At 42.3% G+C, this 23,874-nt stretch overlaps 1 protein-coding gene across 1 annotated transcript; it reads right to left on the minus strand.

The window, feature by feature from the left end:
• Positions 1-3,797: 3,797 nt before the first annotated feature.
• Positions 3,798-22,614, minus strand: LOC127356542 (neurexophilin-1). The gene is made up of 2 exons (XM_051388358.1): positions 22,053-22,614; positions 3,798-8,214 (listed from the first exon to the last, which is right to left on the minus strand). Exons 1-2 carry the CDS (start codon positions 22,107-22,109, stop codon positions 7,441-7,443), a joined length of 831 nt encoding a protein of 276 aa, XP_051244318.1. The 5' UTR covers positions 22,110-22,614; the 3' UTR covers positions 3,798-7,440.
• Positions 22,615-23,874: the final 1,260 nt, after the last annotated feature.

A 23,874-nucleotide genomic window follows, 5' to 3' on the forward strand; every position in this document is an offset into this window, starting at 1 on the left:
CACAGTCCCATGACAAGCCTGGAGAGGGAAGATCGCTCTGTGTGTGTGTGTGTGTGTGTGTGTGTGTATGGAGGCGGGTAGTTCCCTGTTAACACCCCCAAGATAATGAGAGGCATCAGGGCCTCCAACTCTGTCTTTGACTTATCAGGCAACAGCCCTGCAGTACTAAGGACTGGACTGTCAGCAGAAACCAGCAGAAATGTGTGTGTCTGTGTATTTTGTGTGTGTTTTGGGGGCTGCTTGGTAACTTAGGGGCAATAGAGGGAGCTCAAGGGAGATGGAGTGTTGCCAGGAGGAAAGCACTGTGGATGTGTTGGGAAAGATAGAAGCAAAACCAGGGCCAAAAAAAATCCATCAGGCTGCAGTTTTTGAAGGACAGTTTCCCAAGGAAAGTCTCATCCCATCAGCCCCTGGGCTGAGCCTCGGTCTGGCCTCACTGGGAGAGAGCTCCTCCTCCTGAGATCACATCGCTTCTGGTTGAAGGTTATAACAGAAAAAAACAGACGGGAGGCGAGAACAAGCTGGCGAGAGACAGTGATGGAGAGGTGGAAAGCTAACCTTTACCAGCTTCTGTTTTGTGTCTCCTTCTCTCTTCATTCTCACGTTTATCACCTGATATGAGCCCTTAGCTGAACACCCTTTCTCCCCTCTGAAGAGTTTGGCATAAACACTTCTCAGTTACATGAAAATAGGAGAAACTGTAACATTTCACACCTCCCTCGCTCCCTCCCGGTTCACTCATGCACACACACACACACACACACACACACACACACACACACACACACACACACACAGATGCCGACACACTGCTCGCCAAAAGCATGTGCACGCACACGACCACACATCCACACCTGATCGTCTTCTAAGGGAGTGAATAATTACTTTGCCAAAGGGCACAACTGTGATCCCTGGCTGGTATTTAAAGCCCTGTCACTGAATTTAAATTACCCCTCCTCTCTATCGCTTCCTTTAGTTAAGTGGAAATGTCCTCTTTTCAGGGCTAATACAGAGATCACAGCCCTAATGTCTTCATCATGGCCTCCAGCTAATACTGCCACATTGCATGACACAGATGCCCAGCTTGAATTTCCGCATTGACATCAACGTGTGAAGCTATTTGCTGTCACCCACCGCAATCCAAACTCCACTTTTGCTGTTATTGTGTTACAAGATGCAGCGAAGTGTAAAACCCTGAGCTTTGATATTAGTATTTCCATCTCAAAGTCTTGTTTTCTCCACGTAAAAATGATTTATAGATGAAACATATTTCTCAAGTGGAGATAGGGAGTGCTGACTTGATGGAGGTGTGTGTGAAATTCTGCCCTTCTAATTAGTTTATTCAGTTATTCTTTCCTCTTCCCACCATGTTGTAGCCCTAGGCCATCTGTTCTTTCTTTTGCAACAAGCTCTCACAGCCTCCACCGTCCCCCCGCTGTTTCCTTAACCCCTTCACTGCAATTTTCCAGCCTCTCTCATGGCCTCTGTAGAGCGTGTCGTGTGTCCAGTCTGTGCTGGATACAGTGAATTGCAGATAAGGGCTCCAGGGCTTTATCGTAAAAGAAGCTTCAGGGGTTTAGAGGCTGATCCTGTATTTGTCCTTGTCTGATGTAACTCATCTCCCATGATGCTCTGTGGCTGAGACTTGGCCCACCTGCTTGTCCACTCTACTGCGGGTTCCATGATTGGCATTGCGGGCAGAGATACTATTAGGATGCTAGAGCATGAAACCACTTAAGGTCTGTGTGTGTGTGTGTGGTGGGGGGGGCAGCGCATGTGTACATTTGCTTTTACACATTTGTGCTCATAGTAAGAGCATGACCATGACCACCCCTACATGCAATCCAGAATATCAAAGAACGTGAAGTGTATTTGAATTCTGCGAGTGCAGTGAAGGGGAGGTATGATAAGAAATTGCATCTTGATGGAATTGGTATCCAGGTAACAAAAGCTCTAATCCATCTCTATAAGATCTGCAGTCCTGCGTCCAACATGATGTGGATTACACATGTGGAGACACTTAATGGTGGACTGGGTTTTTGTCATACAAAATTTAAGTTGGTCTTTTGTTCACCAAACATTTGTATGACTCATGGCAATATGTTTTCAGTTTCACCTCATATTCATACATCCCCAGAATGTCATTCTTCTCAGGGTGAAAAAGCCTCACAAACCAAATTTACACCATAATGAGACACCAAAATCTCTGAAAGCCCAGACTAATGACATTTTCAGATGGGTTAGCAGGTGACCCAACACACCTATTCAATATAAGAAGAGATTTGGAGAAACATTAGTCCTTTAAATTCAGAAATAATTTACAAAAATAGATTAAAAAACAGAATTATGCCAAGAAGATTATCCTCATTGCAGGGAGAAACCTGTATCATATTAGTTACAGATGACTGATGAAATCAGATTTTTAATAAGATCTCGATATCACTCTGGTTCTGTATATCATCAAACTGGTATACAAGTCTAATCCTCTTCGATGATTTCAAAGTGTGAAGAAATGAGAGCGCCATGGTTGAAGTGTCGACTTTGTCAACAGTGTTAGCGAGGGGATGATGTTGCAGAGTGCAATATCTGCCACCAGAACAATACTAGACTTTGTGGTGTAACATGTCATGGAGGAAAATGGCACGTAATTATTACTCTACAGGATAAAAATTGCGAACCTGATAGCCTTGTTATTCAAAACAAAGTGCTAACAAGGAGTCAGTACCGTCCCTTCTGTCTTTGCTCACTCTCCTTGTCTGTTGTTACATATTTTGTCTAGTTTTTCCAGACACACGTTTTCATACCTCAAGGTTATTTTTCTGAATGTCTATTTATCATTTTAAGCTTTGCACGCCTTCTCCCGCCTCCTCACGCCATGACTAGTTATTTTCTCAATTGACTATCGTCCAGCTTCCCATTACTCATGCTGAAATGCCCTTTCCTCTCTGAGAAGCTCACACTTTTGAATTGTTTTCTCTTCCTGGACAATCAAAAGCTTCTGTACTGCTTGTAAATCCTTATGCCAATTATCAATGATTGTTACCAGCCATTTCCACCCTCTGTGTGTATCTGTTCACGTGTTGCTGTATGTGCGTCCATGTGCATATTTGACCCAGTATGCTGCTCTCACAGATTTCACATTAACCTCAATCCTGCTTTCTTCCAAATTAGATTTCTATTCTTCTGTCTCCATGTTGACTTATTTGCCTCCCTTTCATCATCTCCGACAAGGTTATCCTGAGGCAGGCAGCACTTTTATGGGAACAAGGGGGCGTAAAAGGGGGGGGTGGAGGGCCTGGCTTTGCCGCCAGCCATGCCTTAATCGATCTTGTTTAAAGGGATGTTGTGAGCTGAATGTTTGAACCCATCCCCTCGTTAACAGTTGTCTGGGATTTAATTAAGAAGTAGAATGAATTTATTGTCAATTACATCTTAAAATGAACGGGTACTGCGAAGATGAACAACAAAGAAACCAAGAGTGGGGGAAAAAAAAGGAAAGTGGAGGCTAATTAGGGGATCGAGTTGTGTTCATGCATCATTCCAGTTGAAACATTTCCTTCTTCTCTCTCTCAACCCCATTTTCTTCCCTGCTCCTTATTCTCCTTCTATTTCTCTCTCTGCATGTATATCTGCAAGAGCCCTCAGCAAAAATCTTTGTCACATCTTTTCTTTGCTGTTGGCACACAGTATGGGTATGCAAATATGAGAAAATAGAGACTTCAGCATTGTTGACACACTCTTCCTACACATAAAGCACAACCAGATATAAGACCGGAGTCTGTCTCTCTACAACTGAAGTGGTTTAAGTACTTGTGTGTACTTTATTGATTTTTAGAATGTTGAAAACCACAGTAAATGCCATCATATCATCCATACAGTATATCATCCACATGACATAGAGAAACAAAACCATGAGGAACAAAAAGATAAAACAGACAACCTCCACTGCATGAGCCACATTTAAATACAACTTTATTCAGATCTGAGGACTCTTAGCTTTTATATATATATGTATATTTTAGTTTTTGACAGTCTGTTACTATTCTTTGCTGAGTGGACCAGTGTTTTCTTTCAGTCTCTAAGGCCAAATATCCACACATCTGTTGGCACTAGATGGGTCCACAGTAAGGCTGCTGCCGTAACAACACCGACTATCCCACAGCAACATGACTGTCTCTTAAACTTAGTCCAGCAGCCTTTTTTTAAATCACCCCGGGGAGGCGGAGAGGGTGGAGTCTCAGTGAGAGTATTGCTGTAAATCTGAGAGGATCGGTCAGAAGCAGAGTGAGGAGCTTCTTCCCGGCAGGTAGCCCAAGATGTTTCCTTGTTTCTTCTACACGAGTTCAGTGCTATGGGCTCATGTTGCCCAGCTTTGATTCCAACGTGTGTGAATATCCAGCTTCTCTCCAGATGCCCTGCAGGAGGGGGGAGTATTGAGGTTACTGGGGCGTATCTGTGTCGGGCACTCCGTTGGCATGCTCTCGAGGAGATTTCATGTCCTCACAATCCAGGGGCTTATGTAAGATGCTTTGAACAGGAGAGAGGAAAATACCTAAACCAGCACATCTTAAGACTGTGTGTGAACACGCATTTGTTTGATGGGATATAGATATAGAGAGAAATAGATAGATAGAGAAGGAGAGAGGGGAGTTCTCACTGCTGATGCATTAAGCTCACAGAGATCAGCAAGCTCAGCTCAGCACTGTGCACAGGAGGGCGGGCAGGGCAGCAATGAGGAACTACCCACAGCAGGGTTCAACGCCAGGGTAAGGGAGGTAGAGTGGGTATGGAGGCTTAGGCCAGTCAGCCAGGTCACACACAGGGAGAGGATGACAGTGTGAAGACAGCAGGGCATATGGCTGAATAACACGCAGACGTCTGGAGGGGAAAGGGCTAGAGAGAGGTGGAGGATGAGGAAATGGGTGAACAGAGAAAGAGGCAGTGGTTCATTCATGCTGGTTCATAAGCATTTTACACACATGAAACTGTGTATCTCATCCAGGAAAAGGACCTTCAGACAAATGCAATCAGGTGTTTAGTTTCAGTTGCTGCCAAATCTACCCCTGTATTGCATGTTTCACTGGGACTCTTTATGTATGCTTTCAAATAAATACTGTATACTGCTACTGTGATGTTGTAGAAATCAGACTCTGTCTCTACATAGTTTGCACTTTGATTGATTGTAGCCTCTTTACGAAAAAGCCCTCTCTGAGGATTCTTGATTGTGAGACACTTATAATATGAGACAAGCCAGCCAAATACGTGTGTTGTAGACAAGCGAGCCAACAGCCAAGCCGGTGCATATATGAAATATCTGTTTGATAAAACAATCACACGTAAGAGGAGGCAGAGGTTTGACTTAGGCAGATGAACAGCATTTATCATTGCTGCGGGTGGTGTAGCCGTCTGTCACCTGCAGACTTGCTTGTGCACTACAGCCATTTGCTCTGGGCCACAAGTTGATTTGGTTGCATATGGAGAAGCGCTACCCCCCTCTTTAAGGGTAAATTAAAAACTCAGAGCTTTGATGTGCAGATTTACAGGTCTTTGTTACTATCTTTAGCCCTTGTGGCTGTGTTTTTCCCTCCTACTCCTGCTCTCACACAGAGCAGCCAAGGCGACCGATTATGCCCAGCCTTATGCTACCCCCCGCAGGAGGACGGCTTCATGGTGACCGTTTGCTGCTGCATGGATCCACTTGGGACATCGCTACACAGTTCCTGCCAAGCGTGTACAGATCTTGGCTATATCCCTGATATCACAGCACATTAGCGTCAAACCGGTTATCTGATATCAGCATTTAATGACTCTTCACACCTGTCTTGTGACTGTTCACAGTTAATGAACTGAAAAGTCATTGTGTCCTCATAAGCAGGATAGTGGTAACCTCTCAGCACACAAAATGTCAGACTACCTAATTCATAGCTCCATTGTGCACTGCTCTCCGCTGATATTGTTTGTGAGAGAAACACGAGATGGGCCAGCCAGTGGCCATTTATCTTAATGAGAGCAGTTAACTCTGGGCTGAGCTGTGGCTGCCGGCTCCACGCAAAAACACAGCAATCACCATGAACGTCCTCTTATCCTCCTACCCGCTGACTTGATTTTTAGGAATACATTTCGCTCTCTCGTTGAAACCTTAATTAGTTCTAAAGGAGATTAAATTATATGTAATTATTATGATAATATTTTCATTTATTCAAGATAACGGGCCGACTTTAGTGAACACAGTATTTGTCGGGAGAGAGCAATCTCCCTCACACAGTCAAAGTTATCAAGGCGTGAAATCAGGAATCCTGACGGCAACAAAATGTAATCTTTTTCATACAGAGGGGACAATAGAAGGAGCTGCATACTCTACGTCTCCTTCTCCACTTTAATTAAAACAGCTCACTGAATCTCTCCCTCTCTCACTCTCCCACATCTCTCTCTCTCTCTTAAGTGTGGAGGGCCAATTCTATCTCTATGCAGAATCTAGTTATTTTCTTCGCACTGAACTTGTCTTAAGCCCTGCCCTTAAATCTTTGTTGAGCAATTGCTTTTTCTTGCAAATTTTTATTATTCTTTTGCTCTCTCTCCCTCTCTTCCCTCTTTTATTCAAATGGAGGTGACATAACTGAGAGACATAGTGTGATTAGATTTGGCAGGCTGTAAAAGTAAACACACATTGACAATGCCGTGGTGGGATGCTTACATGTGAGGACATGGATGTGAGTAGATGAAGAAGAAAGGGAACTTTTCCAGTTTTTCTGAGATAGACTTAAAAGATGCCCTTTAAGAAGACTGAGTGAGTGTAACCTAAATGATGCTGTGGTTGGTTACACTTTACATTCATCTGCTCTCTGTGAGAAAAACAATGCTTTTTGTTCCCTCTGGTAAGTTTTAAATCAGTATCTTTTTTGCCTTTACAGTGTACGATGTTAAACTGTCTGATATTTTTAATAAAGTCAGAATTTGTATACAACTCTCCAGTGAATCGTATCACAGCATTTAAATGGGCATCGTCATTGAAAATACTGCCTTGCGACTTTGCAAAAGAGCAATATTATAAAGGGGGATTAAAAGGACATTCAGACAACATTCACAAATGACTTAATGGAGGAGAGAAATAGCTGGCGAAAAGTTGGCATTTAGAAACTGGATTGAGGTAAGAATGTGTGTGTTGGCGGTATTTGATTTTCACTATCAGTCCAGTTAATGAATGCTGCAGTTAAGCATTCCAAATGCCTCATTATCTGCATACTGTAGTTTTTGTTTTGCATATATGTTTTTACATCTTACAGTAGTCAGGCTACAGAAAGGGCTTTTTTAAGGTGTCTTGCTGCCACAGTGGCATTAAGAGCTATTCACAGCCCTGGTTTCCTCTTCGTGTGTTGCAGTCACTCCTATTCATCCCCCTTTTCCTCTCCACTCCCACCTCTCCTCCCCCCTACAAGTCTTCTAGCCAGAGGGCAGGTAGGGCATCTCGTTATGATAGTTGTAGTCTGGGCAAACCTTCTGGACCAGGCGGTAGTCCGTACTGTAGAAGGAAATGTAGATACAGATGACCTTGAAAGGCTTGGAGCAAATCCAGGACACGTGGCTCTGAATCTGCTCCTGGAAGCAGGTCTTGGATGGGTCGTAGTTGCACAGCGAGGTGCGCTTGCTGCGATCCACCTTCTCATAGTCCACGCGGCAGTTGAAGATCTTTGAGTCCTTGGGGTAGACCACACTCTGGCGCTCCAGGTCAAACTCCACCGCCTTGACGGGTGGCACCAGGCTGACTGAGATGTTGCCTTGGCCTGTGGAGTTGTGGCGGAAGTAGACGCTGAACGTGCCGTTACCATGGTCCACAATCTTGCCAGTGATCAGCAGGTTAAGCCTAACCGTCTTGATATTGGAATAGAAGTCTCCCCAGCCAAACATCTTCTTGAACTTGCCGGTCTTAACAATAGGCCGTCGTTTGACCCTGGAGCTGGAGGCGTCGGGTTTGAGCAGGTCGCTGCCCAACATCTCCCAGAACTCCTGTTTAGAAAACTCCTGCTTGGAGAAAGGGACCGGGGAGCGATACGGCAGCTCCAGAGAGGTGGCATTAGCAGCTCTGCTCTTACTGTGAAGCATCCAGCGGCTCAGGGGCGAGAGGGGAGCTTGCCCGCTCAGGAGGCCCACAGTCTTGGAGGAGTCGTCTGAAGAGCTCTTGGGGCTGGAGGAGTCGTCTTCTTGACCCAGGGCCACCTAGAGAGAGGAGGTAGAGGTGGGGATCGAAGGAGAAAATAGAGAAAGAAAATAGGCAGTTATTAGCAAGGTAGAAAGAAACGTGGACAGAAAACAAATTAAAGGTTTAATCGATACTTAATTTAACGTTCATACCTCTAGTGGTAGAAACTGTGACATTCTATCAATGTTATATATATAAATAAATGCTTGAAATTTTGCAGGTATTGCTATTATTACATTCTTCTGTTTACCTCCACTGTGAGAGAAAATACTCCTTTATGTCTAGTTTTCACACAGCCGATGTAATTCCCTAAGCTCACTAGTAATGGGCTCATATGCCGCCTCCGAGCTACTGGTGAGGCCAGGGGGATCAAAGAACAGATTCAAACATAAAATCCACACCAAAACTGAATTCACATAAAGTGTGTTACTCTTGTGGTCTTGGGCAGTTTAATCAATATTTGTGAGGGTGGACAATTTTCTACAAAGGCTATAATGCTGTAAAACAATAAAGCTCTATCATTAAGAAATGCTTTGTAGAGTAGTTTCTCTGACAACAGAGGTTGGAGGTTGATTTATGTACTTATAAAGTGTCTGGATGCACCAAAAGGAGCAGGATTCATGCCAACAGTTACTGTATAAAACCCTCAAATTTCTACTTTGCCAAAACATTATTGAAGGTACTATCTTGATGTTTCCCTCTCAAAGAATCTCAATTTCGCTGGAACAAAGTCAGAAAAGGTCACTTGAAGATCGTCTAACTGGAGAGAACTTAAAGGCAAAAACTCGAAAAGTAGACTAAGCTGTATTTCCTGTTTTAAAGTGAGCTTTTTGCTTCTTAAGCACTGCATTGCGAGTCTGAATGCAGGGGAAACTATTATTGCCTCGAAAGATTTGGTTGGAGGATCAAAGTGTTTGAGGAAGGGGAGGTGGGTAAGTGCGGGGGGGGCTGAAGAATAAAGTGTAATGTCCAATTAGGACTTCCAGTGTTTTAATTAGAGAAAAAAAATCTGTATCGGCACACACACAAAGCTGTCAGATGTTAACATCAACTGAGGGGAGGGGAAGAGGACTGAGGCAGATAAGATAGTGCTGCTGTGCTCAGCAGTAGCTTTGTGAAGTGTGTGTGAATGTGAAAGCAAAGTAATGGGTAATTATTCATCAGTAATGATCTATTAACAGGTAGCTTCTGTCTAATGTGCCATAGAAGTATCCTGCATTGTTATGTCCTTCGGATTTGTCAGCGGACAACACACACACACACACACACACACACACACACACACACACACACACACACACACACACGTCGTTTGGGAATTTTGAGTTGTGGTAAACGTGAACAATAAGTGATGCAAATGCGAATGGTGGGATAGGTTTGTGTATGTGTGTGTGCGCTCTACCCGGAGAGATTTTACAATGATGCATAATGCATGCATTTCTGTCTGTGCTCTGATCCATCTACTGTCTTGACTGCCAGGGCTTCCTTATACAGGCTTAGTCAGGATTATTAAGTCTGACTCATTTTTATTCCATTTTATGCAGGTTTCTCAAGCTCACTCAGATTTGTTCACTTGCACCACAGTCAGTCAGCGATATTGATTTTCTGTCTCTCTAAAACATGTATTTCCTTTCATAACAACGTGTATCGCATTTCAACTGCCTTGCGAGGATTCCCGCTGATGTGGTTGTGGTCTGGTGTTTGGACTCAGATGAGAGGACTCCACTTTTCCCTTAATCTGGCCCTATTACCACGGGGTGTTAGAGGCCAGACGCCCTCTCCTCTAGTTACCTGTCTGCTGCTACGCTACACTGCCGCTCAGATCCTTCAGCCTCCCCATGGGGGCTGATAACAGGCTTGACAATGACTCCTTCCCTTTTGAATCAGATAGTTCTGATAGCTTCTTCGAGAATCCCAAACTCATAAATAATGAACAGAAATTTGGAGGAGCTGAAGACGTATTGATTTTGATCTTTTCAAATGTATCTTTGTTTTTTTAGAGGGAGAGTTGAGGTCAGGCAGGATGACTTTGATGACAAATACACCATTCCCCATGGCTCCTATTGAAGGACTAGTTTGTGTTTGATTTCTCTTCTTCAATGAGCTGGTGGCTGCTGGGCACAGAGGGTAGCACTCTGCCTGCCTCCCCAGATAGCACTTAAGAGCCCCTGCGGTGTCCTACAAAAAGGCCCTTTAGGGTTCTTGAAAAATATTTCACTCTTGATTTCTATGAAACTGCCCCTTGCTTTCAAGATCCTGATCATTTTGCCAGCCCCTGCCGCTTGTCTAGAGTGACTCTCAGATGGCGCCAATGCTCCTATCTGAGCAAAAACATATTGCAGTATGCTTTGTTGTAGCTTACATATTGAGCAAGGCATCCCTCCCTCTCTTGCACAGTCTTCATTAGAGAGCCTGAGAGGCCAGGCTGCAGGAAGAGAGATGAAGTGAGCAATGTGCTATTGTTGAACAGAAGATTTAAATGTCTGGCACTGCTGGAGGTGTCAGATTCAGTATGCAGCATCATTGTTAAAGACAAATGTTAAAATGAGCTTAATATGGCTCGAAAAAAAGAAGAAAAAACTGAGCCAGAGCTGTAATGATCACTGCAGTGGGAGAACACATACTGTGTGGTTGTCCAAACCACTATAATGCCTTTAAATACAATTTTGCAGGTAAATGTTCTCATAAGTGGTTTATTGTGTCATTGTTTACATGTTTTCAAAACCTGGGAAATCTGGTGAACAAAGGTCACACATAGAGGTCGCACATTATTCAGCAGCACCTAACATATTTTTCATCATTAAATATTATAACAACCCCTTCTTTTCCACTGCATTCTGAAAACTGCATACTGATACAACTCTCTCGCCACTCTGCATTTAACTGGGAGAGTATATGAGGTGTAAGATTTAACTATCAGCAAGCTTCCAGTGACTTATGCTATGTAAGCAAGTTGAAACGTTGTAGAAAAACCCCAGTGTTCGCTGTTGTTTTCACATTGCCAAAAGACGAATGCATTGCGTCACTTTAGTTGGAATATTTTCACATTTTAGCATGCATAACCCGACACTGTTTTGTTAACAGCTGAGCACTAAAGTTGTCCGCTTTGGGTATTTATACCACTCACTTATTTTATATTGAAAACATAGTACAAGAAGTCATCCATACACAATGCACCACAAATCATATACATTTTTTCTGTGACCAGTGTTGTAACACTGAAATGTTCTGATGAGTTTGAAAAATATTTCCTGGTCTGCTGCGGTATTGTCAAAGGTTTACTGTTCACTAGGTCATAATAAAATATGCATGCTAAACCGTCTACAGTACATAGTATAACACAGTAAAATGCTGCTTTAAAAGGCCAGAGCAAGTTACTTTGTGACTAAGTTTGTTTTGTTCCATGAAGCTTGGCAAGATGTATCCCAGCTTTAAGTACTGTAGGCAAAGTGTGGGCGATGGGCAATCAGGTCTTAGTGAGGGGGCGGAGGTTCGGGGTGATTTTGTCATTTGTCATGTGCGCTAAGTGAGTCAGTGAAACGGCTGGAGAGGATGGGAGGTGGCTGCAGGCTCTGTCGCTGTGGTAATTGTGAGTCATTCAGCCTCAGTGAGCACAGGCCCCAGGCCTCTTTCCCAGCAGGGAGTGTGGGGAGGGAAGCGATTCTCACAAGCCTGCCAGCTCCACAGGCAATAATCAGCCTGTTACAGTGACAGGTACACCGTTTTAACCCCTTTCCCCTGGTGACAGAGGCACACTATTGCCATTATACAGCACAGAGATCAGGGAGCCACTTAACTGAAATCTGTGCTGTTACTCCTACAGAAGCAGGGGACTGGTGACAGACCAGTGTGTCAACCAAAGGATGTTGTTCCTAAATTAGACTTGAGTTTATACATTGAGACTTAACTTGCTGAGTTCCTGAAAATGAACAAGGGTTGCAGTTATCCTACTTACAGCAATATGTTTTACTTCAGAATTGTGGGGACTAGAGCTATAGACTATTTTGTCACTTTTCTAGCAAAAAATGGCAAAGCTTTTCAGTTTTTCATATCATTGTAAATTAAAAATATTTTTGTGCATTAGATAATTAAATATTTGCCTACAATCAATATTTTTATCATAAAGAATGGACAAAATCACTATGATTAATTTGAAAGGGGCACCATCTTTACTGTTTTGTTTTCACTCTCACTGCTCTCACAGTGTAGTTTTCAGTTAAGGCAGGCAGTTGTTTTCAGTAAAAAAGCTCTAAGAAGTCACTGTGCACTACCTGCTCAGACACGTACAGACAGACACAGTCAGCTACCAGCAGCTGGGGAGACCCAACCAGGGATAAAAGGAGTCTGAATATGCCAGTATGACACCAAATTAAAGCCAATGTTGCTCTGTATTTGCTCGATGTGTATCTAAGCAACTGTTTGTTAACAAGTTAGCCATATGACTTGTCTACTGTTATCACTTAAATAAATAGTGATAATATGCGGATGCTGTATTACAGCTTGTTCCTGTATCTTATAGTAGAGTATGCATGATTGAGTATGTAAATTGATTGATTGATTGATTGATTGATTGATCGATACAGAGAATCTGCCTATGGAGCCACCCAGCGAGGCTGAAAGCATGTGCTCGTCCTGGGGAGCTGACAAGTTCAATAAGCACTCCATTTTCCTCTGGCTGTTGAGTCGAAATCTTCATCTCTAATATGGCATCAATTTTTAATTAAAGACCCAGGCAGCTCAGATTTCTTAAGTGTTCGTCAATGGTTTATTCTTCTTTTTTTTCTCTGTCTCCTCTCTGCGTCTCCAGATCTAATATGCTCACTGCATGAGACTCCTCTGTTACATGATTAAAGTCTGAAAATGGCTGTGCCCTTATAACTAATTATTCTTCTGGCTAGTGTAGATCCAAGAGGAGGTGAGGGGGAGAAAGGTAATTTCACAAGAAACAAGCCATTTGACTCGTAATGAATAATTTACTCCGGCTTCTTGGGGGTCACTGGAGCTTAGATCTGCAGTGGGTGAACAAACTCACAACACTGAATCTTTTTATTCCAAACTCTTTTTTCCGATCTGTTCTTTCTTTCTGCATCCTCCACCTGCTTTCCCAGCTCATTTTGGACAGGTTCAGCTGTGTGGTCCCAGTGGACTAGGGCTCATTTTGTATGCTCAGAGAGAAGCCGGGCTCTGAATTGGCTATCAAATTTTTACATTATAAGATATTGACAAGTTGGCGGTGCGAGGAGGGTGGAGAGGGGCAGCAGGGGACGGTTTCTCCCCAGTATCTCCCCAGGGAGAGTGGGGAGAAAGGCATGGGCTGATGGGATGGAGCTGATTAAAGTGTTGCTACAGTATTCACACCTGTCTGGTAAAAACTGGAAGGACTCTACAATCAGGTATGAAAAGCATCAGTTGAAGGCCATCAAGTCCAGGAGCTTGAAAGCACAAATACCTGGACAGTTGCCAGTTTCAATCCCCAACAAAAAGGCAAATGAATTATGCTTTCTCGTTCATTAATATGCTCTTAAGCGAGGCTGCTTTAGTAAAGGTGCTAAGTGGTCAAATCAAAAGACGATGGTTTGTGCAGCTCCCAGCTGGGAATGTGCGTAACTGTGTGAATGAGGCTCCGTTCACACTTACTGTAGCACTAAAAGGCAATGAATCTTGGGATATGATCATTAGTGGACTTTAAATACAAATGTGGTTTCACCAAGAACGGATTGGCAACATGTAGAGATAGGCCATATGTGTTCACATTTATATGGTGAACACGAATGCACCCCTGATTGCTTTGAAGCTCAGTCTAGTTTCACAGGTTGCATGCAGACTACAAACCTTCAGAACACAGTTTATTTGCATAGGCCACACAGCTCCGACAACAGTGAATTACCAAACTGACACAGCAAACGCTTCTCTAGCTGAAGTCGAACTTTTTTCTGTATAGCTGCAGTCTTTAAGTTACACATAAAACCAAAAGTGAGCAGGGAAGTGAAATCTGATCACAAGTGCTTACTTGTGAAACATTTGACACGCATCCTGACAACAGGTTTAAACTGCAGTCCTTCTCAACTGGACAAGAAACAACATTGTTTAAACTCTTTAAACAACCTATGCGTTAAGTGACAAGGGACCACTACCAGTCGGATGAATAATAACTGCCCTCTCCAGAAAGTTATCCAAGTCTTAGTGAGGGAGGTTGAGGTGGATGGGTGGACATACAAAGAATGTGACACTGTGGTCTGTCTCCTACCGGTAGTCAATGTTTGTTTCTTTTAACCATGGACACAATCTTTTCATTAAAGCAGCTGCAAGGAACAATCATGTTGTGTTGGTCCTGGTAGCCCCTATGCTAGTGTTTCCACTGTCGTTTTATTTGATTTCAATGGGAATCCAACCCTGTGACAGGCCTGAAGAATAACTATATAGAAATAGCCAATCTTCTCTATGATGATCTTGTTTGCTCTTGTGGCTTATATGGAGACATCGGTATAACATTGAGACTGTTTCATAACCATTTAAAAACTCCTTTTAGTAAGTTTAACCTTAACTAAGTAGCTACAGTTGCCTAAGCCTAACCAGACCTTAACTACAAAGGAAACAGTTGAGAAACTGCTCGTATGTATAAAAATAAATCGAACCTTTGACAAATAGAAAACACAACAGCTCTTAACAGGGTCACAGTGGGGCATGGATAAGTGCATGAAGGCTGGCATTTCCTGGAAAAATAGCGGTTGAAATAATTGTCTAGTCATTGCTGTCTTATATTCAACAGCAAGACATTCTCAATTCAATTCAGAAAATCATTATACTCTGCAAGAAAGGTATTTTCCATTTATTACACTTGAAACACTCTTCTTTCAAGCTCAGCCAAATTCCCTGATCCTTGTGGCTGCACACTGCTTTAATTGGAAACCCCTGGTAAAGACCCTCAGCGGGCCTTGACTGGCCATGTGCACCACTCTGACCCTGAAAATCACTGTACCGTCACTGGGCAGCATGCTGGTGAACTGCACACTAGATGTTCATTGACGCAGAACAGACTGTTTACAGATTGTGAAAGAATTGAGAATATAAATGGGCTTTTGCTCGACCAGTCTCATTCTGGCGTGGTATCCAGCAGCTCCAGTCACACCACGATGAGGTCAGCATGAACCTCAGAGCCTGCGGCATCAGAAAAGCTTCGGTTTCCTTTGCCGTTAAACTACACTGACAGCCTGGTGTTCCCCCTTCAAATAAACCCACGTCCCCTGGTCCCACATCGCCTTTTCTAATATTGTTTGGATGCCTACAGATCTTGAAACGTTGAAAATTTCATTCTATATTGACACTTTCAATAACATTTTCACAATGCAGTAAAACAACTTTTACTATTGTCAGTTCCAGCAGAAGCTCTCTGAAATTAAAACGTCTGTTATGGATTTTCCCATCCTTAGTTATTCCTCTGTGTGAAAGTCAAGCGCATCTTTATCTGGATCCCCTGGGAGTTATACCCACTCATTCTACCCAAGGCTACGAGTCATTTTTCTTTAAGCTGTGCACTGTAATCCACCCTTCACTATCCGAACCTGCAGACAAACCTACAGATATTCTTCCAGGATTTGCTCTGTCTCCCCTGCAGTCTCCCAGAGAGCAATGCCACAACAATAAATCGTGCTGGTTTTGAGCAGACAACGTATTCTGTCTTAGGACAGCTCGGCGCTTCACTATGAAGGGCTGTCAGTGTGTCAGGGAGCATGCTTTCTCTCTATCTATCTCTCTGATTCTCTTTCTCTGTCTATCTCTCTGCTGGGAGCCTGAGGGGGAGGAGAGGAATTGGGGGTAGAGGTGGAAAAACAGGGCCCCCTCTACCCCCTGGCTTCCTCAGCTGGTGGCCGCTGGGGCTGCACCTCTGGGGTCACTCTTGCTGTGGTTGTGCATAACTCAAGCTGCTTTACACCACAGGCAGGAAGCCACAGAGGTTGTCCATTATTACAGCACCAGTACTGCTCAGCCACCACTTCTTCATGTTTATATATTGTTTTTGTATTTGCTTATTGTTGGGTTATTTATTTGAATCATATAAAAAATTGAAATTAATGTAAAAAGTCTGAGCAAAATAAGTTGAAATACAAGGACAATCACACTGTTTCACCAGATGTGCTGGCAGAGCCAAAACAGCCAAATGCAGGCTGAAGCTGGGTGTTTTTGAGTAATAATGTATAAACTGAACATGATGTGCAGTTTGTGGATTTAGAAATCAGTGGAAATCACTTTGTAAATGGGTACAGCTGCAACAAACAGCTATTTTCAATATTGATTAATCTGGTGATTATTTTCTTGAATTTTCTTGATTAAGTAATTTAATTTACTCTATAAAATGCCCAATACTCAATTTACTTGTTTTGTCCCACAAACGGCCCAAAGACATTAATTGTAATATATACAACGAAAAACTGCAAATCGTCACATTTGAGAAGCTGGAACTAGCAAATTAACTTTTGCTTAGAAAATGACCGAAACTATCAATTAAAAAAAGTTGCTGACTAACTGTTTAATTGACTAATCTTTGCTGCTCTATAAATGGGAATCAGTGTGTTATATAAAATTAGATAAAATTATAAGAAATATCTTCTGTAAATGATCAAGTTTTTGCAGTTGTGTATGGTGTGTTATGGTGTGCTATATTGCAATAATTCAGCATGTATCTTATTTTCTTTTACAATTTAAGACAAAGTCATGTTAATATCTTTCCAGCTAAACTCATTACTCCAAGGAACGATGCTGAAGTGGCTCTCAAACTCACTATCTATTAAAACAATTACACTCTTGGTTTCCCAAATAAAATGAAATGAGTTTTCTTAATATTGAATGAATGAAAGTATATTTAACTTAATTCAGATATCTGATTTAGTTTATTTAGTTCAAGTGTTTAATGCTATTTAAGCAGGGGGTGTTGGGCTGCTTCCCCTAAATGAATGGCTAACAGGGGAAGAGCATATTATTGTGCTGCTGATGATGAAGATGCCACGACCTGATAATTGTCTCTCTCACATCACCCCCCTATGATTCCTTATGCACCCGCAGGGGGAAAGTACAGGGAGATGTCATCAGCAATAAACCTTTCTGTCTGCTTCCACTGTGGTTGTGCAGCCAAATCCTCCCTTATGATAGAAATTTGACAATTATGAATGAGTTTTGTGTTTCCTGCATCTGTGTGTGGGATGTGAGGTGAAGAGCAGAAGCTTATGAGCTCTGACATGCACATTGCAACAATGATGGCAAAGAAGACTCAAGAGAGCGAAAAAGCCAAAAAAAATAAAAAGTAAAATTAGTATTCACTCTGCTGCTCCTGTCTCACATTTGTGTCTGTATGCAATATATGCTGTATCAGACAGTGAGTTTTTTCTATTTGTTTTCTCAGGATTAAGGTGGTATTCCTGCTTAGTTGGGGATGTATCTGGGTGGACAAGGTCAGTGACCCTGCGAGGAGGACAGGTATCTAAGAAACATGAAAATAAGACTTTGTGACAGGCCAAAACAGAGAGAGGAGTCTGATGCGTTTAGAATTAGCGCCAGACAGCCACTGCATTGTAATCGTACACACACAAATATTCAGGTTTGCACAGTGTGTGTTTGTGCATTGTTGCACCATACTGTTGAGTGGTGTTCCAGGCAAAGTACAGGCAGTTGTGCTTAGATTTTCATGCCTTTTGTTGTCTCAGTTGTTGTGCTGTATGTTGTGATTCAATGTGCCATTGCTCTGTACAGCCTAATCACAATCCCGTATTTGTCATTAAAGGGATTTTGGCTCTATGAAGCTTTCACTGTAAGAACATGATTTGTTTTTAATTGATGAGCCGTGTTAAATACTGGTAGGTAAGTTTGCTAATGGCAAAGTCAAATGGAGGATGATGATAAAAGTTTAGAAATGGAAAACATACTTTAACAGCACAAGATCCTTATTGTCAATGCAAGTTCACACAAGTGACGTATTTTCTTTATATTTTCAAATTACCTATGTGCACAAAAAAAGAGTGTGGCACATGAACCTTGGAATATGTATGAATGTCTTTACCAAGATTCAATCTGCAAAGAGTGGCATTCTGCGCTGAGCTACAGAGCTGAAATTCAGCTATCAAGCACGATGGACGGTGTCTGCATCTGTACTGAAAGCAATCAGAGGGAGTATAAAGCCTCCCTGTCTCTCATGGCCACACAGAGGCTACCTGAGGCTCATCCCTTCCAGAAAATTATTGTGTGAAGAGCAGCTGCAAGCTCAATGTGAGCATGTATGAAGGGTCGAGCGCCTGCTTCCCCAGCGATCTTTACTATATGAAGGTTGCAGCATGTGCAAGGTCAGAATACCTTAAATAATAAGCTCTTTTGTGGGAGTGCACGTGTATTAAGTGCACACATGTATGCCTCCTTGTGGAATGCTGAGTGAGTAAAATTATAATTATATATTTTTTTAAATATACCTATTTGAAATCACACTATGCCACTAACCAGGCATAAGAGCAAAAATTTACTTCTATGAAAGGGTGTGATTTTGTAGTAATTGCAAGGGGGAGAAAGTCTGCAGTTTACTGAAGCAGTTCAGTTCATGGCCTGTCCGAGAGCACTTAATTCCTCTATTGGTAGTTATTCATATTGTTGAAGGAGGGAAGAGCACTTGTTGTTCACCTCACACCTCCCAGAGTTCACCAGCTGGCCTGAGGATTCAGATTGTCAATCTTGTGCTGTGTGCAGCCACACTGCTGCAGTTGTAATTATAGGTGGATTATGTGCATTTTCTTGGATGTTTTTGTGCAAAAGGTAGAACGAATCTGTGATGACTGTCAATGAGGTGTATAAACCTCTGAGTCAGGTGATTAACTTAGTATTTTTGTTACCACTTTATCTACTTTATTTACACCTCCTCTCGATTCATTTATCTACACCACGCTGTATCTGTCCTGTCTATTTTCAATGTGTCAACTTTCATTTTATAGGCACCTTTTTTTCCTCTGCATATAGTGTGAGCTCAGTTAAACTGGCATCTGCTGCATCTGTTCAGTTATTAATAATGTCCCTACAAAGGCTTTAACATTAGAATTGGAATGATTAGTCAGTTGACAGTAAGATAATCCGCCACTATTTTAATAATCCATTTGCAAAAATTCCATAAAATATTTGATGGTTCAGACTTCTTAAATGCAACACTTTGGTGCTTTTCCTTTCCTTGTTATCTTTGGTTGTTATTGAGAGGAAAAAGAAGCAATTTGAATAGGTCACTTTGCGCTCAAGGATGCATGTATTTCTGACTTTTTATAGACCAAACAATTAATCGATTTAATCGTGAACATTAAAAGCAGATTCAACATAATTGTTAGTTGCAGCCCCATTACACACCTTGGCTCTGCTCACAAGGACACTGAAAGGACACTAAATATCAACCTATCCTCCTAAATATTCCACAGATTATTCTCTTGATATATGCATATTAGCCACTTAGTTCACTGAAACAAATCCAGCCAGCCTGCTGAGCATCACAGATGAAAAATAACTCAGACCGCTGCCAAAAATAAACATAATTTCTCAAGCAGTCAATTATACAACTGAGATGGTTTATATTATTCATAACCCTCCAATCAAATACAGAGAATAATTAACATTTGAAACACATCATTCATCACATAAACAACAACCAGTGGCACCTTGTGTTAAATAGTCCTCTATATAAGTAGTCATTTGCAAAAGGCCCCCCGAGACCTAAACCCTCTCTGCGAATTGTGAAGCTATTACAACAGAAAATCATCCAAATCGAATTTTAATGCATAGTAGGCTTATAAGATTATTAATTGCGGCTCCGTTGCATAATAAAAAGTTACTTAATTTATTAATTGCTCCATAATTTATCAATGTCACGGGGCTAATGAATTACCCAAGATCTCCTGCTGAGGGATGTCATGTACGTTTTTCATAGATACATGGTCTGGAGAGGGAGAAAAAGCCCCAATTAATTTCATTATCATTAGCCACAGACCTTTTGGGTTACAATAGGCTGTAGCCCTGCAGCTCTCAAAATGCTCCCAGAACCAAGACAACACAAGAGTGAGTGTTAAGCCTATTATCCCACACTCTTGTATCTAGTTATACAACGGCTGAAAAGGCGCTCATCCCCCATATTTTAAGTCAGCGTGTGGTCTCTTCTTGCTCTGATCTGATGAAACAGCTCCATCTCAACTAAATAAATCTGTGTATGTTAGTATATTATATATAGTCTTTCACAACCTCTTCCTGTTAGACCTCACATCACCAAAAGGGCCATTACTTTACTTTGAGCACCTGAATAATACCTTAATATGAAAACCACAAGGTCATCCTTGAAGGGATGTCAACACAAACGGTTCATCAAACAAGCACTCAACCTCACTTGAATATTTCCACTGTATTTTATTTAGTTATTTTGGAGCATGTTCATTTCCTGGGCCCTGTGATACTCAGCCCAGGGGTTTCTGAGCAGAAGGATGTTCAAGTTTTCTCCTGTGAATCAGGAGCTAATTTCTCATTAAAGGCTGCTTTTTAATAAATCTGCAAGCCAACATGAAAGAGGAGTGGGTTGGTCCAAATTAGATTGTAAGGTTATGTAATGGTATTCACTAAGGCTTCAGAAACAGATCATGTTTGCATATCAGTGTGGGTCCTTAGGAAAGTATCATGCTTTACTTATGTATACTGGAAGTTTTTACAATTCATTTATTATTAGTTATCTTAATTAGAGAACAGAAATTGGTTATTCTGATGAGAGGTTTCACTCAGTCCAAAGTTATCACCTCACCTACAGTATAAATCCTGTATTTAATCATATGTGACATGAAGGTGAGAGTCTAAAGAGAGCCGCTTGTCTCATCTTTCTAAAGATCTTTGACATGAAAAAGTAGTCCATCCCCTGTCTATGGGATGCCACATTAAATCTCACACACCCTGTGTCTCCCTGCAACTGTTCGTAGCAAATTAATGTGAATAATAAAAACAAATCTAATAAAATATGTGCCTGGTTTAAATTCCTTATTTTAAACCTGATGCGTAGGCTACTGCAGATAAACCCACTTTCTTCAGATTACATACAATTGTGTATGCAGTTTGGTAGACTGACACAAGCTTTGATTAAGTATACACAAAACATAAATATCAAACTGGTTAAAGCTTTAACATTATTATTTAATCATTGCTTTTGCAGTGTTTGTGTCCCTCTTTTCTTGGTTCGGATGAAAGTGGAAGGTCACCTGCCTGTAGTGTAATTGATTTTCGACACGTGCACTTTTCGTGTTAATTATTGAGGTGAAAATTGTTACTTTCACGTTCAGTTATATGCTTCCTAGTGTCCCAATAATGTAGAATTAATGACTCCCCATACGGGCAGAGAAGAGCACACTGATGATGGACACCGTCGGCACAGTGCGCTCCGCACGTTGCATGCACGAGTGTCCGCTGGGAATAGTGATGCACCCGCCGTACCTGAGCCCCTGAACAGGGTCAAAGTGAATTTGTACTTCATAATTCTAAATTAGGGCCAAAATAACACAGACTTCAGTATAAAAATGCATTTGGGAGCACAGCGGGCGTAAATTATCTCTGCATCTCTGCTGGAGACACAAGTGACCTGCACGTCTGGTAATTTTATCATTTTGATTATTACATCTCAGCTATCGGTTACCATTCCCACATGTTCGTCCTCGTAATTTTAATCTACTTATATTCGTGAGTTTGGAAGTTTTCTTTTATTGCAAACGGGGTGCAGACTCCTTACCGGCGCAGGTACGAGGTGATAAAAGGTTATTAGTAGCAAGACACATAAAGACTACAGTGTGACTTTTCCCCACTCCCACTCTCTTACCAAACAAGCGGTTCCGTTAAGGAGGAGTAGGATGAAGCCGCGGTTGGGACGCATCATTCCGGCGCGTAAAACCCACAGCTCCCCCTCCCTGGTAGCAAAAAAGGGAAATTAAAAAAACTCCCGCACACGGGCTTTTCCTCCTTCAGGAAGATGCTCTTCCTCCGGCACCGGATCCCTCTCGGCTGACGCACGGTCCCATGTCCAAGACAGGCTGAACTACAGCTTCCACAAACCTAAAAAAAAACACCCCGCTGGAAACCACTTGGAGCTCCCCCTTTTTTGTCTTGTCTTGTCTTTTTTTTTTTTTTTACCACCAATCCCGGGTTTGAGTCAAATTAGTTGTGGTATGAGAAATCCATGAATATGCGGTAGGCTGTTATCATCCATGCAAACAAATCAAGAGATCCCAGCTCAGAGTGAAATGGGTTCACTGGGAAGTGGTGGGTATAGATCATATCTGGTCATCGGTGCCAGTGGAGATCCTGAGCTGCAGCCTCCTGCAGAAACTGAGCGATGCTGAGGCTGGCAAGAGCGAACACACGTTTTAACAGTTTCTACTCTCTCTCCCTCTCTGTGTGTGCCTCTCTCCTCTCTCTCGCCACGAATCTCCTTTCTCCCCCCCTCTTTCCCCCCTCCCTTATCTCTATCTCTCTCCACCTATCCTGCATCTCCATCTTTCTCTCTTCCAGCCACTTTCTCCCCCTCCGCTCAATTCATCCTGCATGTAATCAAATAAAAACAATTAAAACAAATAAACAGTATAGCTACACAACAATAAACATCTGTTCCACTAGTATGAGTGTCTCTATTTTACAATCCCTTACCAATATTTCTGCCAGCCTCACTGATCCACTGGCAATATTTTGGGCATTTCTCATCACCAAGCCTGTCATTAAACATAATCATCACTGTAGGTGGGTGGAAATCATTGATTGGGAAAGACTGGGTCTGTTTTCACACCGCGCCTGTCACAACAAAAACAACTCCTTTGTGATAAGCTGAGGGTTGTAGCTACTGTACAGAACTTTGTCTTTAAGCCTGATCCCCATACATGCAATCTCATCGTGTGTGTTCCTGTCAGATTGTTTGTCCTCCCCAACAGGCCAGCCAGCGAGCCCTGAAGAGTATCGACGTATACAGTGAGCACCGATGAACCAGTGACCGTCACCTCAATGGGGTGTGATTAATAAAGACTTTCCCCAATAACACACAGTTCATTAGGAGCAGGTTAATGGACTGAAATGCAAGATATCTCTACGCAGGTCCCCTGGCTCACAACGGCTCCATTTCTGCTTAATTACACTCATAGATGAGCCTTTCTCACTCTGTCCATCTATTCTTTTCCACTTGCTCTTTCTTTCTCTGCAGCTCTCTTTAATCTGACAAGCAGCACAGAAGGAGACCTGGCCTGTATCTGTCTGTCATCAGGTCAGAACCTTTTCTATCAGCATTATTTTGTCTTGGATCAACCCATTTTAAACCTTTGATCTGGTGGGTTTTTCTGCACCTGCTAATAATGCATGTGGTGGTATCTCCTAAAAGGGTTAATTGATCTCAGCTCTGGGGTTAATTGCCTCAACAAGGCCTAATGCTGCGGGACCAGACCCCTGAAGGTACAGGGTCAGATCTGAGGGGTCACCAGAGGAGATGAGGCCACTGTCAATCCAGTGTGACTGAGACATCAGAGAGTTTGGGTGCAGGGAAGTCTTCTCTTCCACACGTCTGACTGTGCATACATGCAGACCCACAGCTCATTATGATGCAGGAGATGCTGATGAAAGATGGGAATGAGCTCATCGACTTAGGAGGTTGCTTGATCTCT

The sequence above is a fragment of the Dicentrarchus labrax genome, unplaced genomic scaffold (genome assembly GCF_905237075.1).
Source record: "Dicentrarchus labrax unplaced genomic scaffold, dlabrax2021, whole genome shotgun sequence".
Classification (NCBI taxonomy): Eukaryota; Metazoa; Chordata; class Actinopteri; family Moronidae; genus Dicentrarchus; species Dicentrarchus labrax.